This window comes from Poecilia formosa, unplaced genomic scaffold (genome assembly GCF_000485575.1).
Source record: "Poecilia formosa unplaced genomic scaffold, Poecilia_formosa-5.1.2 Scaffold82, whole genome shotgun sequence".
Taxonomy (NCBI): Eukaryota; Metazoa; Chordata; class Actinopteri; order Cyprinodontiformes; family Poeciliidae; genus Poecilia; species Poecilia formosa.
This window is the reverse complement of record NW_006800021.1, coordinates 1,945,213-1,972,977: the sequence shown is the minus strand read 5'-3', so window position 1 is coordinate 1,972,977 and position 27,765 is coordinate 1,945,213. Positions and strand designations below refer to the sequence as shown.

Sequence of the window (27,765 nt, the reverse complement as noted above, 5' to 3'; positions counted from 1 at the left end):
CCACTGGGTGTGTCATCCATGTTTTTCAGGTGTTAGCTCACCGTCATACTGTGTTTGTTAAACATGTGCTGTGTTCCTGCTGGGTGCTTCAAGAGGGAAGATCACGGATAACGAAATATGGAAAAATAACAGTTATTGCAACTTTTTTCTGTCTCGATACGACCCTGTAATTGAAGATGGGCTCCAAAAGCTAACCTGCTGAATCAAATCTTCACAAAAATCAGAGGTAGTTACTGTTTAATCCATCATTTCTCAGATAATGACGCGAGTTTTCCAAGTGATGGATGCCTTCCTCTCATTTCTTTAGAGTGAAACTCTTGGGGTTTGTCTCCCAAATCATCCAACCTTCCATTTCACTTTGCTATCAGTCTGCCACGGCCTGTCAGCGTGAAGGTGAGAGTGATCTATTTAAAGTCCTGACTCTGCAGTCTGTGATTGGTGATCTTCATGTGTTCGTTCAGCAGCTAACGCTGTGTCTTACAAAAGCAAAAACCCGAGCTGTTTGCACTTTGTGATGCTACAACCAAACTCTTCAATGTGTTTCACTGGGATTTTATGTCACAGTGTCCTTGTGTTTGTGTGTTTCTTTTATTTTTTTTAAAAAACCTGAATTCTCACAGTTGAGAGAATCTCTTGTCAAGACATGCAGCCAAAGCCCAGACAAAGTCCAGAACTAAATCCAATTGAAAACCAATAGCATAGTACTACATTGTACTGATTCAACCGGGATGAGTAAAAATGCTTTCCACCCTTTTCAAGTTTTTATTTGTAAAGATTTTTTGGGGAACCCTTCGTCCTCTTTCTCCCAATTCTCATATAAGCACTTTTCAAACCTGTGCTGAAGAGTCATGGAGTTTAAGGCTTGACTAAATGTAAAACAACATACAGGGGGTGTGAATGCCGTCACCGCACCCCGTTTCCGTCAGCTGTTCCGGTGCATGGCCCTGTTGCTGACATGGTCATTAATGTCCAGCTGCGGATCGGCTGTAAATCGAATCACTTCTAATCTTGTTCTGCGTCTCTCAGGTTCAAACAGCGTTGTTTATTCAGCAGTCACAGCTGAATTATTACAAAAGAGGACAATCACATTACTGAGCGCTGCTGCAGCAGGTCACAGAAGCTTTCCTTAACTATTCTTGCACGTGATTGTCCCTGGATGATTGAACATCTACATGTTTTTATCCCCAGATCTGGACACTTACAACTGTAGGTTTTCTTTGGGATTAACTGGGAAGGATGCACTACCTCTCTCCCTCTCTCTCTGTCTTTCTCTCTCTCTGTCTCTCTTCCCACCATGATTTGCCCCAGTTTGTTTATGCACAACAACAAAAAAAAGGGTGTGTGTGGGGGTTTGGCTCTTCTATTCCTGTACGTGCAGCAGCAAAATTTAATCACGAGCCGGCCACAGCAACATGAACAGCTGGGACTCAGCGGCGCAGCGGAGGAGGAAGGAGGTGATGTCACGTGTTTTCATGGTCAGCTGCTGGGCTGTTAATGACAGGATCTCTGTTGTTATCTCGGCTGTGTTTTATATACCAGCAGTGATGAGCAGCTGGGTTTTGAAACCGCATTATCACATCATGATATAGATGGCAACATATGTACAGATATTAGTGTGAAGGAGGTGTTACAGTTTTCTGCTATTTTTTTTTTTTTTGTCTCAAATGTTTCAGATGATTAAACCAAAGATTAAACAAAGAGTACCAGAGTAAAACACTGAATGCAGTTTTCAAATTATGATTTATTTTTATTTAAAAAGCTGTCCAAACCAACCATGACTTGTGTGAGAAAGCAAACGCCTCCTGCAGTTAATAACAGGTTGTCTTTCATGGCCAAAACTCCCATCAGGCATCAGAGTAAAACCAATAAATAAGTCCTTCACCTTGCTGTGGAGGAAGTTTGGCCCATTCCTGAATGCAAAATTGTTTTAGTGCAGCAACACTGGCTTGTTTTCGAGAATGAACAGCCAGTTTAATATCATGCTTCCACATCTCAATCAGATTCATGCTTCCAACTTTGAATAGGCCACCACAAAACCTTTATTTTGTGTTGCCTGAACCGTTCAGTGGTGGATTTACTGCTGGTTAACCCATGCGTTCATGAGCGATAGGCCATAAAAGCGTCGGTCATGCGTCATCAGTTACAGCAAGTGAGTCATGAAGTCATGAACGCTGGCCTTATCCGTGGCGGATGAGCCCTGCAGTGGTTTAGATGTTTTTCTGGATTATTTACTGGTTTCCTCAAGGAGTTTTCGATATGCTCCTGGAATAGTTTAGGTAGGCCAACTTGCATTTTAAGTTCTCTCTGTTTGTGGGCAAGAACTCCAAACCATGTTTTACTAGAATCCCAGTCCCTGTAACCCAGTACAGACTCAGAGATGTTGTTACCTTTGACTGTAAGGGGATAAAAAAATTACACATAAATCCCCAGTAGCACAGATCTGACTTACAGAAATATTGTCTTTTTTTAGTGGTATTGCTTTACTGTAATATGTTGGCTAGGGCTGAGTGTGCAGAACTCAAAAAGAGTCAAATTGAGGTCATCATGCTCATAATCAGCATCCAAATCCATATAAGCAACTGAGGCATGAATGCTTTGCTGCCTCCAGTTGTCCCGTTATTCTGCATGAGCTGTGTGCTCCCTTCATAAACCTGATTTCTTCTGTTGTCCTTTCGAAATGTCATTACCGCATGCTCATGTTTTCCACCCGACAACCTAATGGGTTTAGATAATGAAGCCGAAGGAGAACTGCTGGAAACGGGGCCACGTGTTAGCCAGAACACACAAACTCGTCTCTGTTGAGAGAAATGTGTGTCGTTTCTGCAGCGATGCAAGATTTACGTTCAACTCAAACCGATGTAACGACATTGTGAAAATATACTTCAAAGCTGTTTTTGATCAAATGCTGTGCAATTTGGATTTTCAGATGGACTTGTCTGGTTAAAAATGTTCGTCAGGTATCGATTTTGTGAAAATGTGTTGGAGAAAACGTATTATGGTTCCTAGTCTCAAGATTAGAAAGGTTTATAAAGCTCTGTTAATATGTTCTCCTGTACTTATCAGAAATGATAGAGAAAGTGTTGGACTGAGCAGAACCCACTCTCCTTTTTCTACCAGCTGCTGATCACTGCCAGTCAGCAGGCTGAATGAAGGCTCATATTCTGTTCACTTGTAAGATAAATTCAGGTCTTTTTAGATATCATCACTCTGACAGAAGTTATGCAAATATCAGCAGATAGCTAAAATAACCAGCTCATTTCAGCTTTTTAAACTTCAGAGCGGTCAAATGTGTAATTTCTCTCTTGAAAATTGCTTTTAATTTTTTATTAAATTGTGTGAATGTAGCTGTTTGCCTAGCTACATTGTTAAATTAGTAATCAACAATAAATAGAAACTGTAAGCCGTCTATCAGTGCAATAATCAATGTATTGTATTAATATCATTAGGATGCTGCTGTCTTTACGTTTTAAACTAAAGCAGTTAGATCATGTTTACATTACATATATTACAATTTCACTATCATGTGAATTATTCAAGTATTTTTGCACAAGGAGATAAATTCTCTAACTGTAGACAGAAGGAAAACGAGTTTCTTTAAGAGACGTCTTTAGCAAATTTATTGTTTTTGTAATACTTTGTTCTGCCACTAGAGGGTTTTCCCACTGGAAGACAAGAGAAAAAAAACTTTACAGTTTTTACTGACTGCGTTGTGATTAAAATAATTTTTACACTCATATCCTGGTGATCCACATCTGGACTGGTTTATAAAAAAAAAGTAAAACCTGAACCGCAAGAGAAAAAGCAATGATGATACATGAAGAAAAAGGACAGGAATGTCTGATAAATATTGCATAATTGTAGATCTGTTGGTGCTAATAAGTAGCATTTTAGAAAGGACGTCATTGTAGAAACACAGCTTTGAGGAAAGTGAGCAACAGGGGATATTTAGGGAGGAGAAACAGGTGTTGGAGACCAAAAACGGTAAGCTTGAATCATAGAAGAGAATAAGGTCAAATAAGGATCAAAGTGCTTTAAGCCACAAGGATTGGAGCTACAAATAGAACCAGGCTGAAGAGGCGGGTGAAATTACTGATAGCCGTCTACTTTGTAGTTTGAAGCCCCCCCCTGGGGCACTGCTCCTCCCCTCCTCCCCCCCTCTCAGTGTGGCCCCATGGAAACAGATAGTGATCCAGAGAGTGACTGCGAAAAACTGGACCATGGAAGTTCCTCAAAGAAAGAGCACTGACAGAAGCAAATTGGATCTGACAGCTTGTATAAAAGCAAAGTGACAGCTGGACTGCCCAAAAGAGAAATTCCTACTTATCTAATGGCCGGTGGGAGAGCGCAGAGCTTGTTTCAACAGCTGGTAATAAGATGTACTTTTAGCCTTTTTGAAGGCTGGATCGGTGACACCTGTTATTCATCTGAACTGAAAATTGAAAAAGTCTGAACAAGTTGCCACGTATTTACCTGTTGGTGCCTAACAGAACTAAAAGGTGAGAAAAGCACTGGTGAGAGAACTCCACCCATAGACTGTAGTGTTATTTGACCTGGAATTGGAAATGTATCGTATTTTCATAAAAAGCATTAGTACTATAAAAAAAACACACACTCAATAGGTAAGCACCAGATTTTTCTGCCATTCAATGGTTTCAAACTTTTCTCGAAACCATCTACGGTTAGCAATAGCTCTTGGTGCAAATCTTTGTATTTTGTGTGATTTTAAACCTGCATCTGAGAAAAAAACTGGAATCACCATAGCAACCACACCTCAAAAAACAAAAACAAAAAACAAAAACAAAGACAAGATGTTTGTAGTAAGTCCACCAGAGGATATTTTCACTTTTGGCTGTAACGTCCGAACTGAACGTAGAAATAAATCTTTTCTCTCCTCCATCTTCTTGGAACCAGATGCAGAAAGACGTGAACTTAAAGATGCTGTTGTCACTGAATGTTTTTAAAGCTGTTCTTACTAATTTTGAGAAGGAGTCATCTGAGGAATCTTAAATGGATTTATTTATGACGGTAACTTCTCCTGTTTTTTTGCTGTGAATGTTCTGTAACCTCCATGTTTCGCTGCCAGTCTTGGGCAGGATTCTTTCACAAAAAGAGATTTTTAACCTCAGTTAGATTTTTCTGGTGAAATAAAGGTTAAATACAGAAAAGAAAACAGCAGGTTTTTATTGCCTGACGGAGATAAATCATTACCAAATAAGATTCACAGGAACTCTTCAAAATAAAACCTTTATGGGCTGAATTGTTGGAAATGTAACCTTAACAGTTCTAAGCGAACTAACCCAGGAATAAGGCGCTCAGAAATTCTTCAAAATAAAAGCCCCAGTATTTTTATAAGTTTACTTTGACAGAAAGTGAGCTGATGTGTTATCCCTCTTTAACCTGCTGCCAGAAAAAAAATGTGCCAGTTATGTCCCTGACAGGAGAAGTTAAAACTTAAAGCTTTCAAAGCTCACAGATGTTCTTCAAAATAAGAGTCCTCCTGTTTTAAAGATATTGCAGCAAAAAAAAAAAAACAATCAAAAATCCCAAAGATCTTAAACAAAAGCTGCTGTTGTATAAAAAGGACATGAATATAGGAATTATACTGTTACAAGTGTCAGTTTAATAGAGCTCAATTAGCATCAACAAAAAAGTATTTCAAAATAAAGTTTACAAATACTTTTCAAAATAAAAGCAAACATAGTTCACAGGTTGAATAAATGCAAAAGAAGAATACAGTTCTAATACAACTAAATTAGCATAAAAAGGATTGTTAATTTTTTTTAAATAAAGCTTAGATATTTTCCAAAATAAAATTGTTTTAATACACCAGCTAAAGCAAAGGCAGGTCATGTGATCAGTTTCATCAGTGATGAATGCACCCGCAGCAATAACAGCATTCATAAGAAGATAAATTGGGGCCATGAAGTTTGTTCAAAAGAAGAAAAAAATTTAAACAGAAAAATTATTTTGAAACTGAAAATGAAGATTTGAAACAAAATGTTTAAAATTGCATTTTTGAACAAACTATATTCCCAATTTAGTTCCATACATTTTGGACTGTCCGCACCAAATGAAAGGAACCATCAAAATTTCTTCAAAAATGTTTTTTATTTATTGAATGTCATTTTTTTTTGTATCCTTCGTTAAGTTTTTAAAACCTTTTTCCCCCAGATTCTGCTTCCAACATTTAAGAAAACCATTTTAAATCTTAAAAACAAGTACAACTTTTGCTCGTTGTTGGCTGTTGTGTGTCTCGCGTTAACAAACTGAATGTTGACAAGTTCAACAATCGTATTCTGCCGTGAAGAACCGAGGGGTTTTAAAGAGATGCTCAGCGGGCTGCAGACGCTGTGATTGGTCAGACGCCCCACATTACACAAACCTAAACAGCAGCGGACGATGAAGCAGTCGGAGCTCCTCATCATCCCAGGCATCACACGTACCGCACGTAGCCCAGCGAGCATCTCTGCGCCGGATGCGTAAAACGCCGCTCTGTATTTATTTTGTTTGTCGAAACTCTGCCCCCGGACAAGCAGCAGCTCCAGACGGCTCGGCGCTGTTTACCCGGAACACAACGAGGAGCGTCGGAACCGGGGCTGTGTCATGTGTTTGTCCTTCTGGTAACACTGTCGCAGCTGCATCCCTTCCTCGAAAAAAGAAAGACGCCGTCTGCGCGCGCCCAACGATCTCGCGCGGCTCGCCATGGGTTCCAGACTGAGCAGACAAAGCAGCCTGGACAACGAGAATTTCTCCAAAAAGCGGCGCAGGCTGCAGGAAGGCGCCGGGGAGGGCGACAGGGGCGGCCGCGGCGGCGGGGACTTTCTGTTTGCTCTGATGCTGAAGTCGGACAAGCTGCCCGGGATGCTGCGCAGGGCCAACCACAGCCCCTACATGAGGAGGGTGGCGTGGATCAAGGAGATCCAGAAGCTGCTGCGCGAGCGCAGGATCGAGCAGGCGACCGACGTGCTGAAGCTGCTGAGGAAGGTAAAGGAGGGGACGGAGAGGTCAGGTGCCCTCACCACCACGCGTCCTTTTCTCGTTAAGTAGCAACAGATGAGGGGCTGATGTTGGCATGTTTAAACACTTTTAGTCTCGTACATGCCAGGGCCGCTTCCAGAAACTTTTTAAAGGGGTGGGCAGTTGGGGGGCACGGATTTGGTTAGATTGATTATTATTATGCTGCACTCATGTGGGAGTAGATGAAGGACATTTAACTATGGAAGACAACAACAACAACAAAATTACAGATGCATTAATTAAGTAATTAATGTCCTAATTTAAAATATAAGTATATATTAAGCATGTGCCAGTTACTGGAATCAAAGTCTACCAGTATCTTTAAAAGTTTCCACTACTCTTAAAGAGTCTGATCAAGGAGCGCACCGATGGCAGTTTTCTGTCCCATCACTCATTTTTAAAAAGCATGACATGCCTATTGCGGTACAGTTTTGACCAGTGCTAACCTTTGGTTTGTTAAGCTGGTAAATAAAGTGACAGAGTTGGTAAGTTGGTAACAGTGGGGCGACTATTGTCAACCAGGGGACCTGGTGGGTGGGTCTGTCAGTCAGCGCTCTTTAGAGCAAAGGAGGACAGGGGCTGATGTTCAGAGCTGTGTGGAGGCAGATAAGATCCATGGATAAGATCAGGAAATCTGTGTCAATAAATCAGATAACAATCCAATGAAAATGTGGTGCCAGATTTGGTTGCATTAGTAATGTGCCAGGGTCTTGGGTGGTTTTGGTTTTTCCTGGATTTGTAGTTTTGATCATTTGTTGTTTTCTTTTTCCTTGTCTTGCTTTAGATTTTTTTCGTCATTTCCTGTATTTTCCTTGCTGCTGGTCAGCTGGATGAAACATGTATTTGGCTGTTTGGAAACGTTCCCAATGAGGAAAAACATTGACAGTCATCATATGAAAGCCATTCACGCATGTAGTTGTGATAATGCTGTTTTAAAACAAATGTTCTCAAACTACATGTTGGTAAAGCAGCAGGCTGCAGGCTAGTTACCAGAGGAAACAGCCAACCAATTAGCCAGCTTCATTTACTCCTAGTGTTACACCATAAACAGCAGAATGGCAAAAAACTAAGACCTTCTGTGCATCCAAGACTAAATTTAACTGGTGTTTAGTCGATATTTTGCCACACGTCTCTGTTGCGTAAAAAAATATGAGAACTAAAAGTATTAAAAATATCACGATTAATATGCAGTGGGAATATTTCATCTTTTTTTCTGTTGTAAAAGCTATTAGACCATGTTTTATATTTTGTTTGAACTACATATGAGGCTGTCATTCGGGGTGGGCTTCAATTCCTGATCCCTTTGACCTTTGACCCTAACTCACCTCCACTCTGGCCTCTTTCTTTGTGTGGCATTGACCGTCACTCTGCTCCCCCCACACCCCTCTCTGTTTAGTTTGCCTATAAAGTAGGCCGCTCTCCCAGCAGCGTACCTGTGACATGCCGTTTCTCGTGACTCAGCGCGGTAAGATGTGCAGCGCGTTGACACGAGATTCGAAAGGATAGTCGGTCAAGCTGCACGCCGTGTTTGTGTGTGTGTTTGTGTGTGTGTGCGTGTGTGTGTGTGTGCGTGTGTGTGTGTGTGTGTGTGTGTGTGTGTGTGCGTGTGTGTGTCGTTGCGTTTCCTCTAATTTCATTTTCTCTCCCTGGCTGATGGGCTCTGGATATTTCCACGCGCACGCCGACCCCCGTGCGTCCGCGCCTTTGTTTCCTCCTCTATAGACAGACTCGTGTCTCTCCTCAGGCTGTTCTAATGCTGCCATTACAGCTACATGCCCTCTTTATCGCTTCCCCACATTTAATGGCTATCTCCCTCCGCTGCGACAATTTAAGCCCTGCCTGCGGCTTTGTTTACCTCAACAGAAAAACAAATGCTTCTTTAAAGGTTATATTTACTCTTTACTACCAGGAATAAGGTCACAGAAGTAATATTACAAAAACAAAACATTAAGTGCTGTCCTTGCCTCTGCAACATAGACTTTCTTTGTTCTGTATGCGAGTCTTTTTTTTTTTACAAAGTAATTTCGCCTGTAATGCCTCTTGGACTTTTTCCACATTTTGTAACATTTCAAATACAAACATAAGTGTATTTTGTTTGAGAGATTAGCACTTAATCGGTGAGTGGAAAGAGGTTTTTGCAAATACAAGTCTGAAAAGTGTGGTGTGGATTTGTGTAAGCTGTAGGTCTTGTGTTGCATGGCTCTCCCTGCTTTGCGCATTTAGAAACATTTTTTCCCCCCCCAAATTGTTGCAAAAAGCATCCCCACAGCATGATGCAGCCACCACCATGTGGGTCACTGCAGGTCCTCCAAAGGGACCACGGGCCTTTGCATCTCTGATTAATGCTCTCCTACCCCAGCCTGTCAGCTCAGGTGGCAGGTTTTGAAGTATAAATGGGCATTTATGTTATCGTTTACTGTCATTGGCAGAAAATTATAAAAATATAAACCGTAAGAGTGATAACACTGAGCTAATGGTGTTTGCAACCCCCAAAATCTGACACTACTTTTTGGTACTTTTGCTGTTTTAACTTTGTCTTTTTTACCATCATCTTTAATTGTCAATATATTTGAAACACATGATTGAATTCAGTTATTTATTACTTAAAGATGCAAGTGCGCTACTTCGTGTAACTGGTGTACTGAAGTAGTCTATTTGACGATAGGGTCATTTTTAGAGCAGCATATGTTGTTGCTCTAGAGATGATGTATCATTACATTTATCATAATATATGCCAGAAAGTCTTCATAACACAATTTTACGTCTATATTACTTGTTTTTTAGTTTCCCGTTGTGCTGTTCTCTCTCTACTTTCTGACGATGGATTTCCACTTCCTGTGAAATCTCCGAAGTTGAGGATGTTGTTCTGTGAACTAATGCTGCCCCTAAACATCTCCACAGCTTCCCCCATGCACTGTCTGCTGTGTTTCTTGGTCTTTGTGATTCTTTTTGTTCACTAATATTCTCAGAGATCTTCTTGGCATTTGATTTTCTGACTTTTCAGGCGTCAAATCCACAACACATTCTTTTATTTTGAAAGAAGACAAGCAGCCTTTTCACTTAATAACCATACGCTTTATACAAACCTGTAAAATACACGTAATTTAAAAACAACCCCGCTCTTTTTATTAGTTTTTCTGTTTACATTTGATGTTAGTTGCTGCTGCATATTCCAGCCATTCCACTTGTGACATGGAATAGGCAGCATCCAGTGACAGAGTAGATCTTAATTAGACGTTTGTTTTTAAAGGCTTTTCTCACCTGCTCTGACATGTTGCATTAAAATATAAGTAGGTGCATCCAGACCTAGCAGCATCTCCGTGGGGATCTCATTTGTTTGGGTCTGCGTTTTAGCCACTCAATGCTGTATTAATTACTCTGAAATCTCCATACCGGGGAGGGGAAAAAATGGCACTTCCTTAATTAAGACAAGAAGAAAAGAAACTGGCTGGGCTCCATGCGACATATGGGACACACATGCAGCCTCGTTCTCTTTTCATAATCTGTTCCTTTTTGTATTATTTATCTCTACATTATGATGTTTGTCAGTGGATTTATGACAGACTTTGCTCTCAGAAGTGTTCACTCTGCTCCAGGAAGGAAACAGAGATCTGAGTGTTGCCTGCAGATGCGAAAAGGATTTGTTCCGTCATGTCACGCTTTGCAGATGACAATTGATCGTGTCTAAACACGGACAGATGGAGGAGGGGGGGTTATATTTTTATTCCTTTCTTCTCAGACGGGCAACAGCTTCTTCTTCTCCTCCGCTTTGGATTCAGTCTGTGTTTACTGTTGCCCTTGTTAAAAAAGGGGAGCTTGCCAGCCGCCCACTCAGACTGTCTGTTATAATCTACGCCAAATGCGCTGGGCAGAAAATCTATGCAGATGCTTTTGTGCACGTATGTGCGTGCTGCATGGATGATCTCAAAGGCTTTATTCTCTCATTAAAGCAGCACAACGACGTGGACATGTTGATAAAACCGTGAAAGAGGAGGATTTGGTCGGATATAAAGTCAGATTTATGGTGGTTGCATTATTGGTTTTTAAAAAAATCCAACCTGGAAAAAGAATTGTTCAAATTCATCATTGAAAGACTCAAATTATTACGAGTTAGTGCGAGTTATGAGTGAGGGTAGCATTCTGATTAGGGGTGGGCGACATGGACTTAAGTTTTATCACAGCATTTTGTGGTACTATAAAAGTGGCAATAAGAACTGTTTATTACTTCTTTATTAGGTAACTGTAAGTCTATGACTCACTTATAGTCCCACAAGACAAATATTACTCTTGAAAAACATTACGGTTCTTTAGAACACCAGCACTGCTGGACCACACTGGCTGAAAAACATATTGCCATGTCAGCGTTTCATATTGGTCGATATCAACAATTATTGATCCATTTTTTTGTTTTAAATAACTGAGATAATGCCAAACTTTTCACTCCACACCATTTTGTGTTTTTAAGAAGTTATGAGGCATGGTGGTGAAACCTGGAACTGCTGCTGCTCACGTTAGCAACAGATTGTTGCTAGGTAATCAAAGAGCAGTGAGTTGATGGCTTTTGCGTTGTTTAGCTCGCTATGAGAGCATGAGCAGCTAAATCCTTTCCTCTGCCTACATCTCCCAGAATGCAGAGCACTTCTAGATATTCAGTAAACTTACTGAAAATTCTATCAGATGTATTATCTATTGATATTGATCATGTGTCTGTCTCAATATATATTGTTGTTGATTTATTGTCCAGCCTTAGCCAGCACTCACATAAAGAAGTGTGATTTCATTGATATTTATTAATACACTTTTATTAAGAAAACAGTGGAGAAAAACTGTAAAAATCCTGACAATACAGACAGTTTTAGGGGGTTTAAAACATCATTATTGTGATTTTATTGTGACAACGATAAATCAAAATCTTATCCCGATAAGAAACTTATCATAAATGATAAATGATACGATAAACGATACGATAAGCGCCCAACCCTACTTCTGTCTAATGGTATTTTTAGCGCTGTATTCGGGTAACATTCCCGCTGACATGCCGCCCCAGATCTCACTGTCCACTGTAGATGAAAAACTCTTTGTCTCTTTTAATGAATATTTAAAGGAAAGCACTCCTTTTCTCCTCTCCCCTCCCCGACCCTGAAGGCACCTATTTCAGTCCCGCTCCTTTCACCCCGTACCCAGGCCAAGCGTTGAGAGTGTTAGTCATGACCTGCTTTGGTCCGGTCACGTTTTCACTGTGGCTGTGTTGTTCCTCATTTCTCTTGTCTCGCCTGCTTCCCTAGGACCTGGGTTTGGAGGGCACCTCGCTCAACGACATCTTGTACAAAAACGCCGCCTTCCTCAATCTGGTGGATCCCATCTCACACGAACTGCTGCTCAGCTTGGCTCGAGAGATGCAGTGTCCCAAGAAGGTCAGTATGCCCCGTGTGCGCCGCGACATGAGACATTTACTTTTATTAATGATCGGTTCTTCGGCTGGAGAAACAATCCAATCTGAGGCTGGTTTTTTCTTTCCTGCAGACGGATGTTGCATTTCTCCTCGCTGTGCACCACGGGTTACTCTCTTTGATGTGTGTGTTTTTTTTTTTTCAAACCCAAAAATAGAGCAATCCATGAACACAGGAAAAGTTGAAAGCATCAAGCCGCAAGGAAAGAAAATGAAACTCACAGTTAATCAATTTGAAAAATGCAGCATTTTAATTTGAGTGCATTTACTCAGTGATGAAAAATATCCCTGCTGGCTGTGTTTGTACAAACTTATTTTAACAGTAGGACAGCGCTTAGTCATCTGCTTTAATATTTTACAGGGTTGGATTAGAGACAGAGGAGGAACTTTGAACAGTCTCTCTAGATCAAGCTAGTCTGGAGAGCAATAATTGGTCCATATTTGGTCTGATGTCTGGGGCAGCCATGGACAAAGGTTGCTCACGATTTAAGATTTAATTTATTTAAAACAGGGATAATGAGTAACATACATTAAAAGGAAAGATGCACTGTACCAGGCTGTAGGTCTGGTGCTAATTTCCACTGATTCAGTGTATGTAAAAAAAATTCTACATATTTGTTGGAAATGCTATTGTGTTGTGACAGTATAGTATGAGACATATAATCTGTGGGGAAAAAATCGAGCTCCTCGACCTTCCGCCAGTGCTCCCAGTGCAGACTAGAAACAACCAATCAGAGTCCAAAGGCGGGTCTTAGCGCTGTCAATCAGCCCGACACAGCTTCTCCCCGTCAGCAAAGCCATGTCATGGGTGCTAAGGCTAGTTAGCATCCACATGGTTTTCTTTAACAGTTATTCGTTTCTCAATATGCCCCTAAATATACTTAGCGGCATATTCACAAGGTTGATTGACAGCACTAAGACCCGCCTCCTGGCTCTGATTGGATGTTTGTTTTAGGCAGCAGTGCATTTCTTCAGACGGCAATAGTAGCACAGGGAGAACCGGCTAATCTTTTCATAGATTGGCCGATTCATATTATGCTGTCACAACATAGTCAATCCTAAAAAAAAAATGTTTTATAACGTATTTTGTATAAAAGTTTCATACTGCAGCTTTAAAACACAATCCTACGTCATTATTCATAACCTGGATTTTATTATTCATAACATCCAAACTCCAGTGAGTCCACAGTAGATGCCACTCCCTCACATCTGCTCTTATTTAAAATAAAAAAAAACCCATCCTGACAAGGAGTTAGAGTTTTAAACAAAACTAGTGGCGCATTTTATGTCTGAAGAACCGTTTCTGTATTTATTGTTCTCTGCATGGACGTAGATAAATAGACCATCTCTATTGAATGAGGTTAAAGAGGTTATGTTTTAAAATAAGAGCTCTTCAATGGATTAAAATCAGATGTACTTGTGTAATAGTAATGCACTCTAACAAACAGGCCCTCAGCACCACAGATCCTCTGCCATACCTAACAGTTTCCACTCGTCTCACACTAAACCACCTGGAGTGTGTGCTCCCATCTGAGTCTTTCTCTCATCTGAGCTGATTAAGTCTCAAGCAGATGACCCCATGTTTTCCTTTCTGATGGTTGGACAGGAAAGGCTCGTTTCTGACATCACTCCAAAACAACCAGTTGCCTTGTAAATAGAGTCTAACGGTTGTCATGGAGACACGGTGACCCCAATATGTCAGGCAGTTAATCCAACAGAAACAAAAAGTCGAGTGTTTTTTATTCACAATTCCTAAAAAAATTATCAACATCAAAGCGTAAGACATAAATAAAAGATGTTTCTGTTGAATTTATTTTAAAGCTACCAATTATTGGGCCAGGCATTTTAAAATTGGTTCCTCGACGAGGGATGTGTTTTTTTTTCCTGACTCGATAATTGCACTGAAATTAAAGGTTGTATTGTAAGTTTTGCAGCATGAGATTATGCTTCTGCAATAAAAGATGAATCTATTTCACAGTTTGATTCTCATCTTCCTCCCCAGGTGTGCCTATAGATGGCCTCCAGTGTCTCCTGCACTGATATTAACCTAAATTCTGCAGCTTTCACCCACAGCTGTGTTTAATTTCTCCTCCTCGCCGCACTTCCTGTGTTTCTCTCCCCTGCATGTGATTAGATTTTCCTGCTCCAACGAGGCGGCTAAATTGGGTTTTGTTGTGCACTCACTCAAGGCGTCGAGGATAACGCCGGACCTTATTTTGTCCCCCTTCTTTTTCATGTGAAAGATAACGTGCGTGGAAATGAATTGAAGTTTTGCATCGATAGCTCCAACGATTGTTTCTCCTCTCACTGCTTCAACCTTCTCCCTTTTTTTTTTGTTTTGTTTCATTTTTTTAATTCCTCGCTCTCCTTTTCGCAGGATGCGGACACCATAAAGTCTTCTGATAAGATTTGCAGGCAGCTGATCTACCACCTGACCCCACACTCAAAGTGGCTGAGGCAGAGCATGTCCAGGCGGAAATCCCAGGCCTGGTAAGCCCTCATGTCCAGACATCCAGTCTGTAACTAATCTGCAGATCTGCACAACAGAGAGCGGCGCTCGGTGCCCTCAGCCGGCGCTGATATCTCTTCGAATCTGTCCCCTTCTGCTCACGCAGACCTAAGTTATCCCACAAAATGTAGATTTTCGTCACAGAGCGAACTGCTTAATGCGGAATTAGCTTTCCGAAAATAAGATTCCCAATCCCATTTGGAACAAAAGCCTTTGCAATTCTTTTGTAGATGCTTTTGCAGACACTAAAAGTAGGCGTTCATATCATAAGAAAGAAAACGAAGACAATGTGAGCTTTGTGATATCCGACAGGTTCATTATGAGTCAGTTGAGCATCAACAGGATCATAGAGCTAGCTGTCGATCTGCGTGAGCCGTGCTTTGTTGTGCTCGCTGAAGTTTTAATTCATCCCGAAAAAATGAAAAGGATCAAAGATTAATCTGACACCCGCAGCGTCTTTGAGACTGTAAATACATTAGATGGCAACTATTCTTCAGCTGACAGCTTTTTTTTCCCACTTAGTCATGTTGTGAGCTTCATAAATCTGCAGAGGGATGGGCTGATGCTGGCGGAGACAGCAGCACCAGCAGCAGCAACATGAATCATTAACACTGAAATCCGCCCTAAAACAGAATACTAATAGGGAGGATGCTGGGGTGGAGGTCTGACAGCTTCACCTGCTGCTGCATTCGAGAACAAAAATCTGTCAGAGCTGAAGAGACAAGACAAGGCCAGCCTGCTGTTCGCTTTGTCCCCAACTCCCGCCTGAGTGAGGGCTGCGCATCCGTGTTCGTTATTACTGAGAGGAAACACATATTCGGTCTGTCACAGTTCATGACTGTATGCTCTGTGATAAAATGTGAAGTTGACAAAAGTCATGTAGTTCACCAGTTCAAAAGTAGTAAGTAAACTTTATTTATGTAGCACTTTTTACAAGTCAGAAACCACAAATTTCTGTACGAAATATAAAATCAGAGAAGGTAAAACTGAAGGAGAGATAAAACAACATACATGTGACATGAAACTAAATAAAACTGATTAAAAGCCAATCTGAACAAATGTGTCTCCAGCTGCTTTCTGGTCAGATTTTGGCAAAATTAAACTCATTGGTGTCCATGGAAAACATCATGTGGTGTAAAACTAACACTGCATCTCACTGTTACACTTTTCTAAGTGATCGATTCTTCTGTTTGATTATTTTAATTTCTTTTTGAATAAGAAAATGAACATGTTATTGCTTAAAATACAACAACATAACATTTTCTAGTGTATGTTCTCTCTCTCTCACTCTCTCTCTCTCTCTCTCTCTCTCTCTCCATATATACTTGTACACCTTTGGTTTAATTTCTGCTCTGATTGGGTTGTTCTTTTAGCAAATGACCTTTCTTTATCTGTGTACTCCAGTTAACAATTAATTGATTATTAAATCAGATTCATCACGAATAAAAACATGATTAATCGTTTCAGCCTTGCATTACTCTGAACACATCATCACCACTGTGAAGCACGGTGATGGCAGCATCATGCTGTGGGGATGCTTTTCTTTAGCAGGGACTAAAAAATCAGAGAGTTTATCAGAAGATGGATGGAGCTAATTAAATGCTGAGAGAGAAAAAAAACTCTTAGCCTAAAAGGGTTGAGTCTGATCTGGAGTTTGACCTTTCAGAGGGGAAAACGATCCGAAACATCCAGATGAAACAACAATGGTTCAGATCAAATCCATGTGTGAGGATGACTCAGACAAACCTGGGCTGTTTTGTACAGAATGGCTGCCATAATTTCATAACTATGATTTGTTAAAACACAACATCCTCTATTCTGTGTTGGTGTCTCACTGGAAGCCCTGTTAATATTAGAGCTGCCATCTTCAATAAATGAATCAGAGCGACTTGGCTTCAGCTCTGGGTCTTTGCTCTCATCAAGCTATTTGACTAATCGAGAAAAGGAAAAACAGGAAATCCAAACTCAAACAAACTAATTAGATAGATTAACAGGATTCTGTTAATTCTGAGCATTTGGAGCGACTATGTTCAGATCTACTGCTGCACGATAGCGGGATGATAAGCCGTCCAGCGACGCCACAAAGAGCCGAGCCGTTTGCCTGTCCTCTGCGTACAGAGAGGAACGTCACCGGGCTGGCACAGCTGATGGTGACAGCAGGATGCTAAAGCAGTTTAGAGTTTCTCCAACAAAAATAAAAGATGTGGCATGCTTTTATTGGTACATTGATAAATATTTATTATTCGGTTTATATAAGACTATCTGTCTGTCTATCTAGAATTATTCTTGTATATTCTTTGCAACAATAACAAATATGTTATGAAGCATTTTTTCTTCCAAAGCGCTTGCTGTATTCAGCTGAGCTTAATTAATGAGTTTCCCCAGGTCATATGTTGAAGACGTCATTGAGTGTTTGTGTTTACTGTGAAATTAAAATGAGAGCATAACAAGATGGTTTCCTCACATTTTTCCACTTCGCAGTCTTCCGGTTGTCTGTTTCCGCGTCAGTGCAGATGTTGTAGTAAAAAGTGTTGGTTTTTCACCACACATTGCAGTTTTCATGCAGGCAATTCAGATTTTTTGTTTTCTTCTTGCCATTCTTCCTTGAAGGATAGATTTGTTGTGTGAACAGTTTTCCTGTTGACAGATTCTGAGCTGTGGATCTCTGCAGCTCCTCCAGAGCCTCTTAATCACTTATCAGTAATAATCTCTTAGCCTGGCCTGTAAATTTAGGTTAGTGTCTGAGGTGTCTTTGTAATGTGACAAAATATGAAAGACTTTGTGAGTTATTAATCATTTGTAACATAGCATTAGGGTACATTCACTCTCACATTTCTGTTATTTGGAATCCTAATAAGCTTTTTCTTTAGTCTTTTGAAAGTAAAAAAGTAAAACATCTAAAAATAAAAATAAAAACCTCAGGAAGCCTAATAAACTACTGCTTAGGACTATTTGACATGGAAAATGTAAAAAAAAAATGACGACTGCATAAAGACGTCAGCAAAGGAGCAATGACAAAATGATGCCAATAATGCAATATTCATTCAGAGTTGAGCCGAATGGAAAGAAAATAAACTCTTGGGAAATTGGATCTTATTGAAATTCTTTTTCACATAAAGTTATACTGACTTTGCTTCCAGAAACAATTTGAAAATTAATATTTTAATAATTCATTGCAGCGATTTCATAGAGAATTCAAACTTATGGAGACTGATGACCCACCGGAGGCTCGCAGTCTGTTCGCAAAGAAAAACCTTTTAAAATGTAAATTTATTTTAATCGTTTTATCAGACATCTGTTACTAGACCATAGTGTTGGATTTTATTTATGAATGTTATCTCAGTGCTGATACCTTGTAGGTTTAGTGGTAGTTGTTTTGTTTGTGGACTTTGCTCTGGATCTCTCTAAACTTGCCCTCAAAGTTCACCAGGGTTTATAGATAACTTAAAAACAAACATCCTGTCTGGTATTAGGGTTAGCTAGGATTTGCCCGATTTATGGTGTGATCATCTTTAGTAAAAATGCCAAAATCAAACCAAAATAAAGCTGAAAAGTATGCAACACATGACAGATCCTGGTAACCAGCGGTAGTGTCACCCTGGTTCTCTGGTGTCAAATGAATCTATGAAAGCAGGTGATTAAAGTTTCTGGACAGATCGCCTCAGAAAACCATTTCTTTGCTTCCTGGGTGCAGAAAGAGGAATCAATCTGAGAGCTGTGTGATCCAAGCTATTAACACCTGAGGAGAAACCCGTCTCCACGGCTATTAGGGTTTTACGTCTCTGTCACATAAAAGGTAACAAGGGCCGAATCAAGACTCTGATAAAAGATACGGCCAGCCTGACTAATATGTCACCATGGACAGCTGTTAGGATCCCTCTCACCTTGGCTCTACATCCAGGTTTTCCTCCATCTTTGTAAACCCATACCTGCTCCTTATGCCGCACAGCAAGAGCTGCTGAGGGCGTGACTATTTTCAGTATGACGGGAAAAAAAACCCACTTCAAAGCATCAGAAGTGACAGGTACCGCTGAGGATGAAACTGTAAGTCGCCAGGCAGCGGAGGATGCTCTAATTCACTCTGACACCGCACCAGAATCACAGCCCACTTCAGGAAGAGCTGGCGTTCGACACGCCGCAACGTCCTCTGCGGGCCGAGACGGGCTCTGGCAAAATGAAATCGACGGAGAACAACGGGCCCAGCCGGGTGGAGTTATGAATAATGGATATGATTTAATCTGTAATGTTAATCAATAACTATTGTGTTACACCACTGCTGGGAATCCTCAGCCTGCAGCGAAGGAAGCAGCAGCGCAGCATACTTCTCAGGTGACAGATGAAGATGTTTTTCTTAAAATCACCAAGGTAGAAGTAAAACACAGCTTCACCCAGGGTTCCTGTCCAGACTGAAATGTATTTGAGTGTTTTCCAGGCCTGAATAAGTGAGTGAGTGGAGAAATATTTGTGCTTCCTAATTCAATCGCTGCCTCATCAATCCACGATCCATTTTTTTTTTTCACTTCTGATACCGATATATGAGATTTAGTATGAGTCGATACCGATCCAATACTGAGAAACAGTGCTGACTTAAAATGTTTCTTTCTTTAAAACACAGACTTAACTTCACTGAATGAAAAATGTATTTGATAGCTATGCACCAGTACAGCACACTTAGCTACAACAATAGCTTCACAAGCTTGGTCAAACATGTTGTAAAAACAACACAGCTCTGATTTATTCAGTCAGGTCAATTATGAGTTGGACAGCCAATGTAAAATGAATAGTAAAGAAACTGACTGCAAAAAGCATAGAATTAGACTGAATAGATCTGCCCTTATGGATCTGGCACATAGCCACTGATTCCCTATTTTATTCAATATCTGGACCGATACAGATATTAATACTGAAAAATCATTCCATCATTGCATCTTTACTCCACACCCATATTCTCCATTTTTTAGGTTAAAAAAATGGCATATCAGGGTCACAAAGTCTAGAAAGTCATGTGATTGTGGTAATATTGTGTCGATGTTGATATCAGTTTAGATAATCCACATTTCCCATCGGTCATTATGATGCTCCCAACACTCACTGTGACCTTTTACTGCATTAAGACTCCATCCACCAGGCCAGATTTATAACAGGCATGCAAATCATGAGTTCATGGCACTTGGAATATAACAGCCAGTAAATCTGGCTTTCCACTCAGCTCTTTGCTCTATAGAAATTTCTTCAAGGCTTTACCATACATCTCTACCAACCCTAATCCACTAATGCAGTGTTTTGGAAAAGATCTTAGAAGTGTGAGTCAGTCATTTGTCAGAAGTTGCCTTCAAATTACAATAATGCTCCCTAAACTTCAGCAAAAATGATTACTATTTTGTTAAACAAACCCTCGTTTAAGTCAGTGTAACTTTGCTTTACCTTCTACCAGATTTCACTAAGAACCTCCATTATCGTTTTATTTCACTTATTCGACAAGACATAGAAGAGAACAAGTCTGTGAGTATATAGCTACAAGTAATTTGCAACTTCAGTAGTTTGGCATTTCTATGTATTAAAATACATAAAATTTATGAATCAGAAGACATTAAGAATACACTCGTTTGTGCACCTATATATTCATGTAGACAGCCTTGCAACCTCCAAATTCAAAACCTATACATTAAAATATGTACAATTCATAAATGAAGATGCTATAAACATACATGTTTTCCTCTGTACATGTTCATAAACAACCTTGCAACCTCCAGATTTTATAAATTTCCTGACACATTAAGCCAACATACTAAAAATTATAACTATACTTTTAATACATACAGTCCCACACAGATCTGCTCATCCATTAAAATGACCACATCTTTGGTTTTCTTAATTATTTTTTTTACTCTAAAGTTAAAATACCACTACTAATAAACACAATATGCAATAAAATCACAACTTCTTCAATCCAAGCTAAACATCCTTTTCCTTTCTATTTCCAAACCTATTTTGATTGGTGCGTGTTCGCTCTGTAAGTTCAAAAACTTTAAGGGTCTTTTGTTTCCTTCTCTGCAGTCTCAAGACGACTCTACAGAAGAAGCTGTCCAGCGACAGCGTGGACCTGTCTGGAATCCCCCTGTCCACCCGCGATGTCCGACAGGTGGCTTTCTACCTCCAGAGCAACAGGGACAGCGTGGTGGCCGTGGACATCAGCTTCACCGAGCTCACGGACGACAACCTGAGGCTGCTGCTGCCTCTCCTCGCCCTGCTGCCCAAACTCAGCACCCTGGCTCTCAACGGCAACCGCCTCACGCTGGTCATCATCAAAGACCTCACCGAACTGCTCAAGGACCCCAAGATGTTCTCCAGCCTGGCCTGGATCGACCTGGGCAACAACGTGGACATTTTCACCATGCCCCAGCCGCTGCTGGTGGCGCTGCGCCGCCGCTGCAGCCTGAAGAGCAGCCTGCCCACCATCTATGAGTACACGGAGGGCCAGCCGTACTCCTACCACCTGGAGACCTCCATCGAGGAGCCCAGCCACTACGAGGAGGAGGAGGAGGTCGAAGAGGACGAGGAAGACATGGGGGATAGGTTTGAACTGGAGTCGTGGGGCTTGGGGGAGAAACAGCTCTCTAAACATTTTACCCTTCACTACTGTGAGAGGTGATGGGCCGCTTCCCGTCCGGAGAGCTTTCGGCTGCGGTTGAAATGACGTCCCGCAGCACTCCGTTACTTCTTTCACCCTCTTGCCCTCACACCACGAGACGTCACCCTTTACAGGCGATGAGGGAGCCCGGTGCCCACATTGCGAACTAATTGTCCCAACACAGCTACTAAAGCTAATCTTTACCATCTCTGAGTTAACCCACGTAAGACGGCGAGGAAGAAACTGACGGCCTGGACAGCAGACTTACTGTGTTGGTGGATGGCGCTCTTGGGAAAAAGGTGCGGTTTCATTGGAGGGTGGCTGGAGGAGTCAAGGTGCCAGTTCTCTCTCTCTCTGTCTCTCTCTCTCTCTCTTTCTGTCGTTTTATCCACGTCTATCGCTCCATCTCGGTCTCTGTCGAGAGCCAATCCCCAGGAGACTTAAATCAGTTGGTCGGACGAAGGGGCCGCATCCCGATGGAGAGAGTGGGAGTCACCTGGAGTGAGGTTTGGACACTGTCGGCCCACCGTGGGTTCTCTACCAGGACTGAGACTCTCTCTGTCCGGCAGGGCCTAGCTCCACATTCTGTGTTCTCTGTTAATCTCTCAACAAAAGCTATGACACAAGTTCAACAGACTATACAGCCAGCGACCCGTCACGTGGCGCTGGCAAAACTGCTTGGTCGACTTTTTACGTTTTTTCCCCCCCCCCCGTCGTTTCCCAGTGTCCACCCGTGAATGCCCATGTGCAGATGGAAACGAGAACAGGAAACAAAACAGCTGTTGTGTTTCGACGGGTTATTTTTTTTTTTTTTTTCTTTGTGCACCTTAGCGGACAAAGCGGTCTCAGAAGACAACAGGGTAGGACTCGACAATGGAGAGGTGTCTCCGGTTGTTTTTGTACTCGCATTAAAGCTGACATCACTGCGCTCTTTAGGGTCATAGCCACAGTATTTCGACACTTTTATGGCTCCTGAAGCCAAAGCGGCTTCTGAGTCAGAGCAAGGGGGGCCAACCCGCTCCTTCTACTGCCGTCCATCTCCACAGGTGTCGTCCTTTCCACTTAACGTCGTCGTATATCAGTGGCCCTGTGTTGTGAGGCACTTCTTTGACTGTTATCTATCAGCTCCAGTCTTTCTGCAGTAGCATATGATCACCTAGGCTGACCAGAACACTGCGACGCACTTTAAGGCCCTGTCGTTTCGACGTTTCACTTCCTCCATAGCGTACATACTCTGTGCACATAGTTCGTACCCGAGTATTTACAAGGCAGAAGCTGAAAGTATCCCACATTCAGACAGTACGAGCTACGCAGCTGATGATTGTTAGCGGGATCAAAACAAGCTCACCAGATATATAATAAATGTTCAATACGTGTTATTTGTGTATTTTGTGTCCGTTAAATGTCTAAATGCTGTTGTTTTGTCTCTCGTCTGATTCAGCAGTCGTATTTAATTGTACGTAATGGCAAGGAACAATAAAATTTAGCCCAAAAAAGTCCTGCTGTTGGACCGAACGGATGATGTTTTATGGGATAATGCAATAGAACAGAGAGTTGCTCGGTAAATGTTATCCAGCAAAGGATATTTATGTGGGATATTAAATCCTCCCAGACTAAACTCTTGTTTCCTCTTGGTTCGTGCAGCGCCTTGCAAAACTGTAGATACTCCTTGTCCTTTTTCCACATATTGTCACTTTAAATCCACAAGCTATATTAGATTTTGTTTCAGTTTGTGAGTCAGAACAACAGAAACGTGGCAAGAATACAATTTACCAAGATGTGACATGCAAGAAGAGTTTGTGCATGTCTCCACCAGTTTTTATCATCTAGATGTTTTTCTCTACAAAATAGCTCAAGCTCAGTTAAGTTGGAAGAAGAGTGTCCATGAGTATCAATTTTCAGCCTTTCCCACTGACTCTGGATTAGATTTAGATCTGGACTTTCACTGAGCTTCTTCACATGAATATACTCTGATCTGAACCATTCGATTGTAGCTCTGTCTACCTACATGGTGCTGCAGAGAGATGAGCCACTGCCACCAGTTTCAAGTCCTTCTTTCCACTTTTCCTGCAGAAGAAAACAATTCCCACATCGTGATACTGCCACTGCCATGTTTCACAGTGACAGGGAGGGGTTCAGGACCATCTGCATCCATTTTTTTGTCCTTTCTCAACACGTTTGCCACATTCCCTTCATCACTCATTGAGAACTGGCAGCTACATACAAACACACATTGCATTTGTCAGATTTTCATTTTATATTAAAAGTGTCTAATTTTCCTTCCATTTATTACCTTAACGGTCCTGTAAGATGCATTAAAATTTGTGGTTGTACATTGTGCGAAAAGGTTCAAGGTCTATGAATGATTTTGCAACGCTCTGCAGTTTATGTTCATGTGTCAGTAAGTGTCAAACCTTTTCCTAGCTGTGGTCTGTGTATATACGTCTCATGCCATTCAATGACTGCCAATAAAAGAACCTGTCCAAACCCAGAAGTGACGTCTTGTTGTTTTTTTTTTTTCTGGTGAGGTTAAAATGATTTACTGATCTGTTTTTACCAGCTGGGTCGCTGTCAGAACATGCAGCGGGTCACAGACAAAAGCATAACAAGCAGCTGATTGATTTTTCCAGATTAGCCTGTTAAAGGAGCCAGGTTTGTGCTTCAGACTGGTAGCCGGGATGTTCTACATGTTTCTGCTGTCGAGGAAACGCCTCAGCTTGCAGCCGTTCGCCGGGGAAGGGCACAGCGGTCTCTGCGTGAGGCCCAGACCGTGATCCTCTCCTGGCAACCTTTTGTTCATTCTGCCAGACATGGTAATGTGGCATTTGCAACAGGTGGCTCCTATAAGGTCAGGGCACAGTGTGACTGTCACACACCCCTCCCAAGGTCCAAATATCGTGTGACAAGGCAACATAGCCCGCCCCAAGAAATCACCAGGTTTGTGTTATTTGACCTTTCCTTTGCAGGATTGGTTTATTTCTGTGTTACCAGTGAAATATCAATTTCCTCAGTGCTACTGTTGAAGCAGAGCTGCAGACCTTTAAGCTGAAGGAGCTTCACTGAGGAAACTTTTCCACCGCTGGATGTCCAGAATTACAAATTCAGAATTAAGTCTAAGACCCCATGCTTGTATAAACAGCCTCCAATATGTAGAGGAAAACTCATTTTACGACACGATTCTCTTTTTTGAGAAAGCTTATCACTCTCTGGATGTTTATTGCTAAAGCTTGTTTTAAAGAGAGAATATGTTGATGTAGTGTATGTTCTCCTTGATTCTCTTTAGCACATACAACTACATCCTCGCCAGTCGATAAGTAATTCCCCCAATATTCGTCCATTGTTTGTCTATACCTGCTTTCACTAACACAGAGATAAGCAGTTTTAACAGAAAGGCACCACATACTAACACCTGTGGCCAGTGCAGAGAGAGAACTGGAATATCCAGTGAGAGACCCATCATGCACAGGGAGAACAGGCAAACTGTGGGTGTGTTTCAGCATTTCTCATCTTGTAAGGCCCATTTTCCCAATAGATATTACATTGTAAGGATCAACTGTTCCATATAGGGTCCAAAACTCAGGTTTCACACAAAGACATGCTGTTGTAAGGTTAGAGATTAGAGGTTTAGAACAACTGTGTGGATTGAATTTAGGGTTAGGCATTTACTGGTGACAGTTTAGGGTAAGCATCAAGGTTAGGCTATAGAAATGAATGAAAGTCAATGAAATGTTTGTGTGAAACTCGAAAGACACAATATGTGTGTGTATGCAGGTGCACTTGTACATACTTCACACAAAGGACCACTTTCACAATATTTAGCAATATTTGCTGTATTCTAGTAGTTGGGTTCAGAGGTAAGGTGTGACTTAGGTTTGGGTTAAGGTTAGAGTTAGGAATAGACTAGTAAGTGGCTAGGCATAAATGCAGAACTAAAATGAATAGAAGACAATACACGGTCCTCAATATAGGATTGTGTGTTTTAGCTCCTTAAAAAAAGAAAGAAAAAACACAAATACATTCAGATTTTTAAGGTTTTGATACTGTTAGTTTGAGACCAAAGACCAGAATGGAACCAGCAGTTTTAGAGCTCTCAATTTTTTTCTTTATCTCCAGCTTCACACACTTCAATCCATTTTACAGCATGTCATGCAGTCAAACAAGAGGAGGGAGAGTCTCTATCTTATCTGAACCACCTGGCTTTTAAGGGATTGGCTTTCACCAGAACTAATTAAAGGGGTGGAGACATTTACATTTCCAGAAAGAAAGAACAAACATTTGTACTAAACTATATTCTTAAAAATATGTTTACACAGTTACAATTAACTCAAACAAAGCTAAAAACAAAAACAATCTGGATCCAAACAAAATCAAAAATACATCTCTCCTCCCTCTCAGACAATGAATTTTCCCAATGAGGCTGATTGAAAACACCAGGTCCTTGTCAGCACTGCTTATGGGCGCGCTTCCATGGCAGCGCATGACCAGGTGACCTCAAAAAGATGAGAAGATGGTTAAAATAAAGTAAATAAATCAAGTTACTTCCCCCAAACACAAAATACATTTACCAAAGAAATTAGAATATATAAAGTACACAAAAAACCCCTTGTTGGGGGGGGGTTAATTCCTTCGGTTCCAATTTAAATTTTTTTTTTTTTTCTGGGCCCAAACGGTTTTTTATTCCCCCTTGTTCCACTCCTTGCTTCAGTTTTAACTTTTTGTTTTCCTTCCTTATTTCTATTAATTATTACTTATTATTCACTGCTATTAACTGTTCAGGTATTAGGCGACAAACTAACCTTCAGATGATCAGATGAAGGACATGCATCTCAAATGTGGTTTAAGCCTTTTGCAGGATTTGTTTGCCTACTTCATAAATTTCAGTTAATTTCTGTAGATAGTTTTCAGCCCTGGTGCCTTTTTTAGTGAACTTAAAATCATGAAGCCTGTGAGAAATAAACATTTCCTAATAAAATTACTATAATGTTCATGTTGCAACAAACACAAGAAATTCAATGAACTGTGGAGTACAACTAAAAGAAGGAATTACAATTAATGTTTAAAATACAGTATTTTCACTAAATTTCCCTGTTGTGTATTCATGAATCCTTTTTACAGGTAAGAGATATGAAGTTGCTGCAGAGATTTTGTGGATCATTAGTACATGCTCTTCACCATCTTCAAAAAAACATTAAAGAGCAAAAAATATTTAAGACCTGTTCCTACACAAAAAAATAAAAAACATTTTTTTCCCCCTGATATCATGGGTTAGTCTGTCAGCTCATTCCAGTAACAGGAAGCCATGTTACAGCAAACACTCAGCAAATTAAACCTGTTTCACCGCTTGTTGTTTAGTGATGTTCAAGAACAACAGACTGCAGGAAGATCTCACACATTTTAGAACATCCTCCATAACCAGCATTACTGACTGGTTTTGTCAGTAACCAGCTGCTTTTCCTAGTTTCCTGTCATCAGACTCAGCACTGATGCAGCCGTCCTTTTTCTCCACAGCGTTAACCACATTGTAGAATTTGTTTCCTAGTTCATGAAAACGTCCTTCAAGTTCTTTAATTAAAGCCTGAGGAGAAAGAAGGAAAAATGGGATGAGGTTAAAGCTATGCAGTTTGTTGTCTGATCCTGAAAGAGCCACAAATACATTACATTGTCAAAGCTGGGTTCTAAATTTGCTTTGTTGTTAGGGTCAACATAGACAACACGAGCATCAATCGCCTCCTTGAGGCTCTTCCCAAACCAAAGATGGTTGATGAGAGCCTGGAAGAGAAAGAAAATATCCTGATGGGAATGTAGATTATAGTACAGATAATCGTGATGACAGAGCTAGCTATGAGCATCAATGAGCAGCAGATAATGCTAAATGCTCTTAGTGTGATTGCCACGTACAGAGGCTATCCCTGTCGTGATCATGCTCCCACCACTCGCTCCAATCGCCAGCGTCTTCGATTTAGACTGCAGCACAACGGGGGCCATGGAGGACGGGGGCCGCTCCCCTGGAAACACAACAAAAGCAGAGGGAGGATTGGGCAGTACAATCACTAGTTTCTGACAATGTGAAATAGAAAAGAAAATAAAGCAAAACAAGAGTCAGGAAATATACTGCTCAAAAAAATAAAGGGAACATTTCACTTTAATTTTGTGTGTGGC

General features: G+C 41.0%; 2 protein-coding genes and 1 long non-coding RNA gene across 4 annotated transcripts in view; 2 read left to right on the top strand and 1 right to left on the bottom strand.

Moving 5' to 3' along the window:
* The window catches only part of LOC107836760 (uncharacterized), a 573,704-nt gene that overhangs the window by 207,183 nt on the left and 338,756 nt on the right, over positions 1-27,765 (top strand). The window lies entirely within an intron of this gene.
* On the top strand, positions 6,116-24,100 carry lrrc75ba (leucine rich repeat containing 75Ba). The gene is made up of 4 exons (XM_007557022.2): positions 6,116-6,984; positions 12,303-12,431; positions 14,844-14,956; positions 21,033-24,100. Exons 1-4 carry the CDS (start codon positions 6,703-6,705, stop codon positions 21,625-21,627), a joined length of 1,119 nt encoding a protein of 372 aa, XP_007557084.1. The 5' UTR covers positions 6,116-6,702; the 3' UTR covers positions 21,628-24,100.
* The window catches only part of LOC103141404 (gamma-glutamyltransferase 5-like), a 13,693-nt gene continuing 12,492 nt past the window's right edge, over positions 26,565-27,765 (bottom strand). For both annotated transcript variants that reach the window (XM_007557046.2, XM_016673790.1), the window contains exons 10-12: positions 27,505-27,611; positions 27,265-27,375; positions 26,565-27,181 (exon numbers count right to left, since the gene is read on the bottom strand). In XM_007557046.2, the coding sequence (XP_007557108.1) occupies positions 27,041-27,181; positions 27,265-27,375; positions 27,505-27,611 (359 nt within the window). In that variant the 3' untranslated portion in view covers positions 26,565-27,040. The remainder of the gene's footprint in view (positions 27,182-27,264; positions 27,376-27,504; positions 27,612-27,765) is intronic.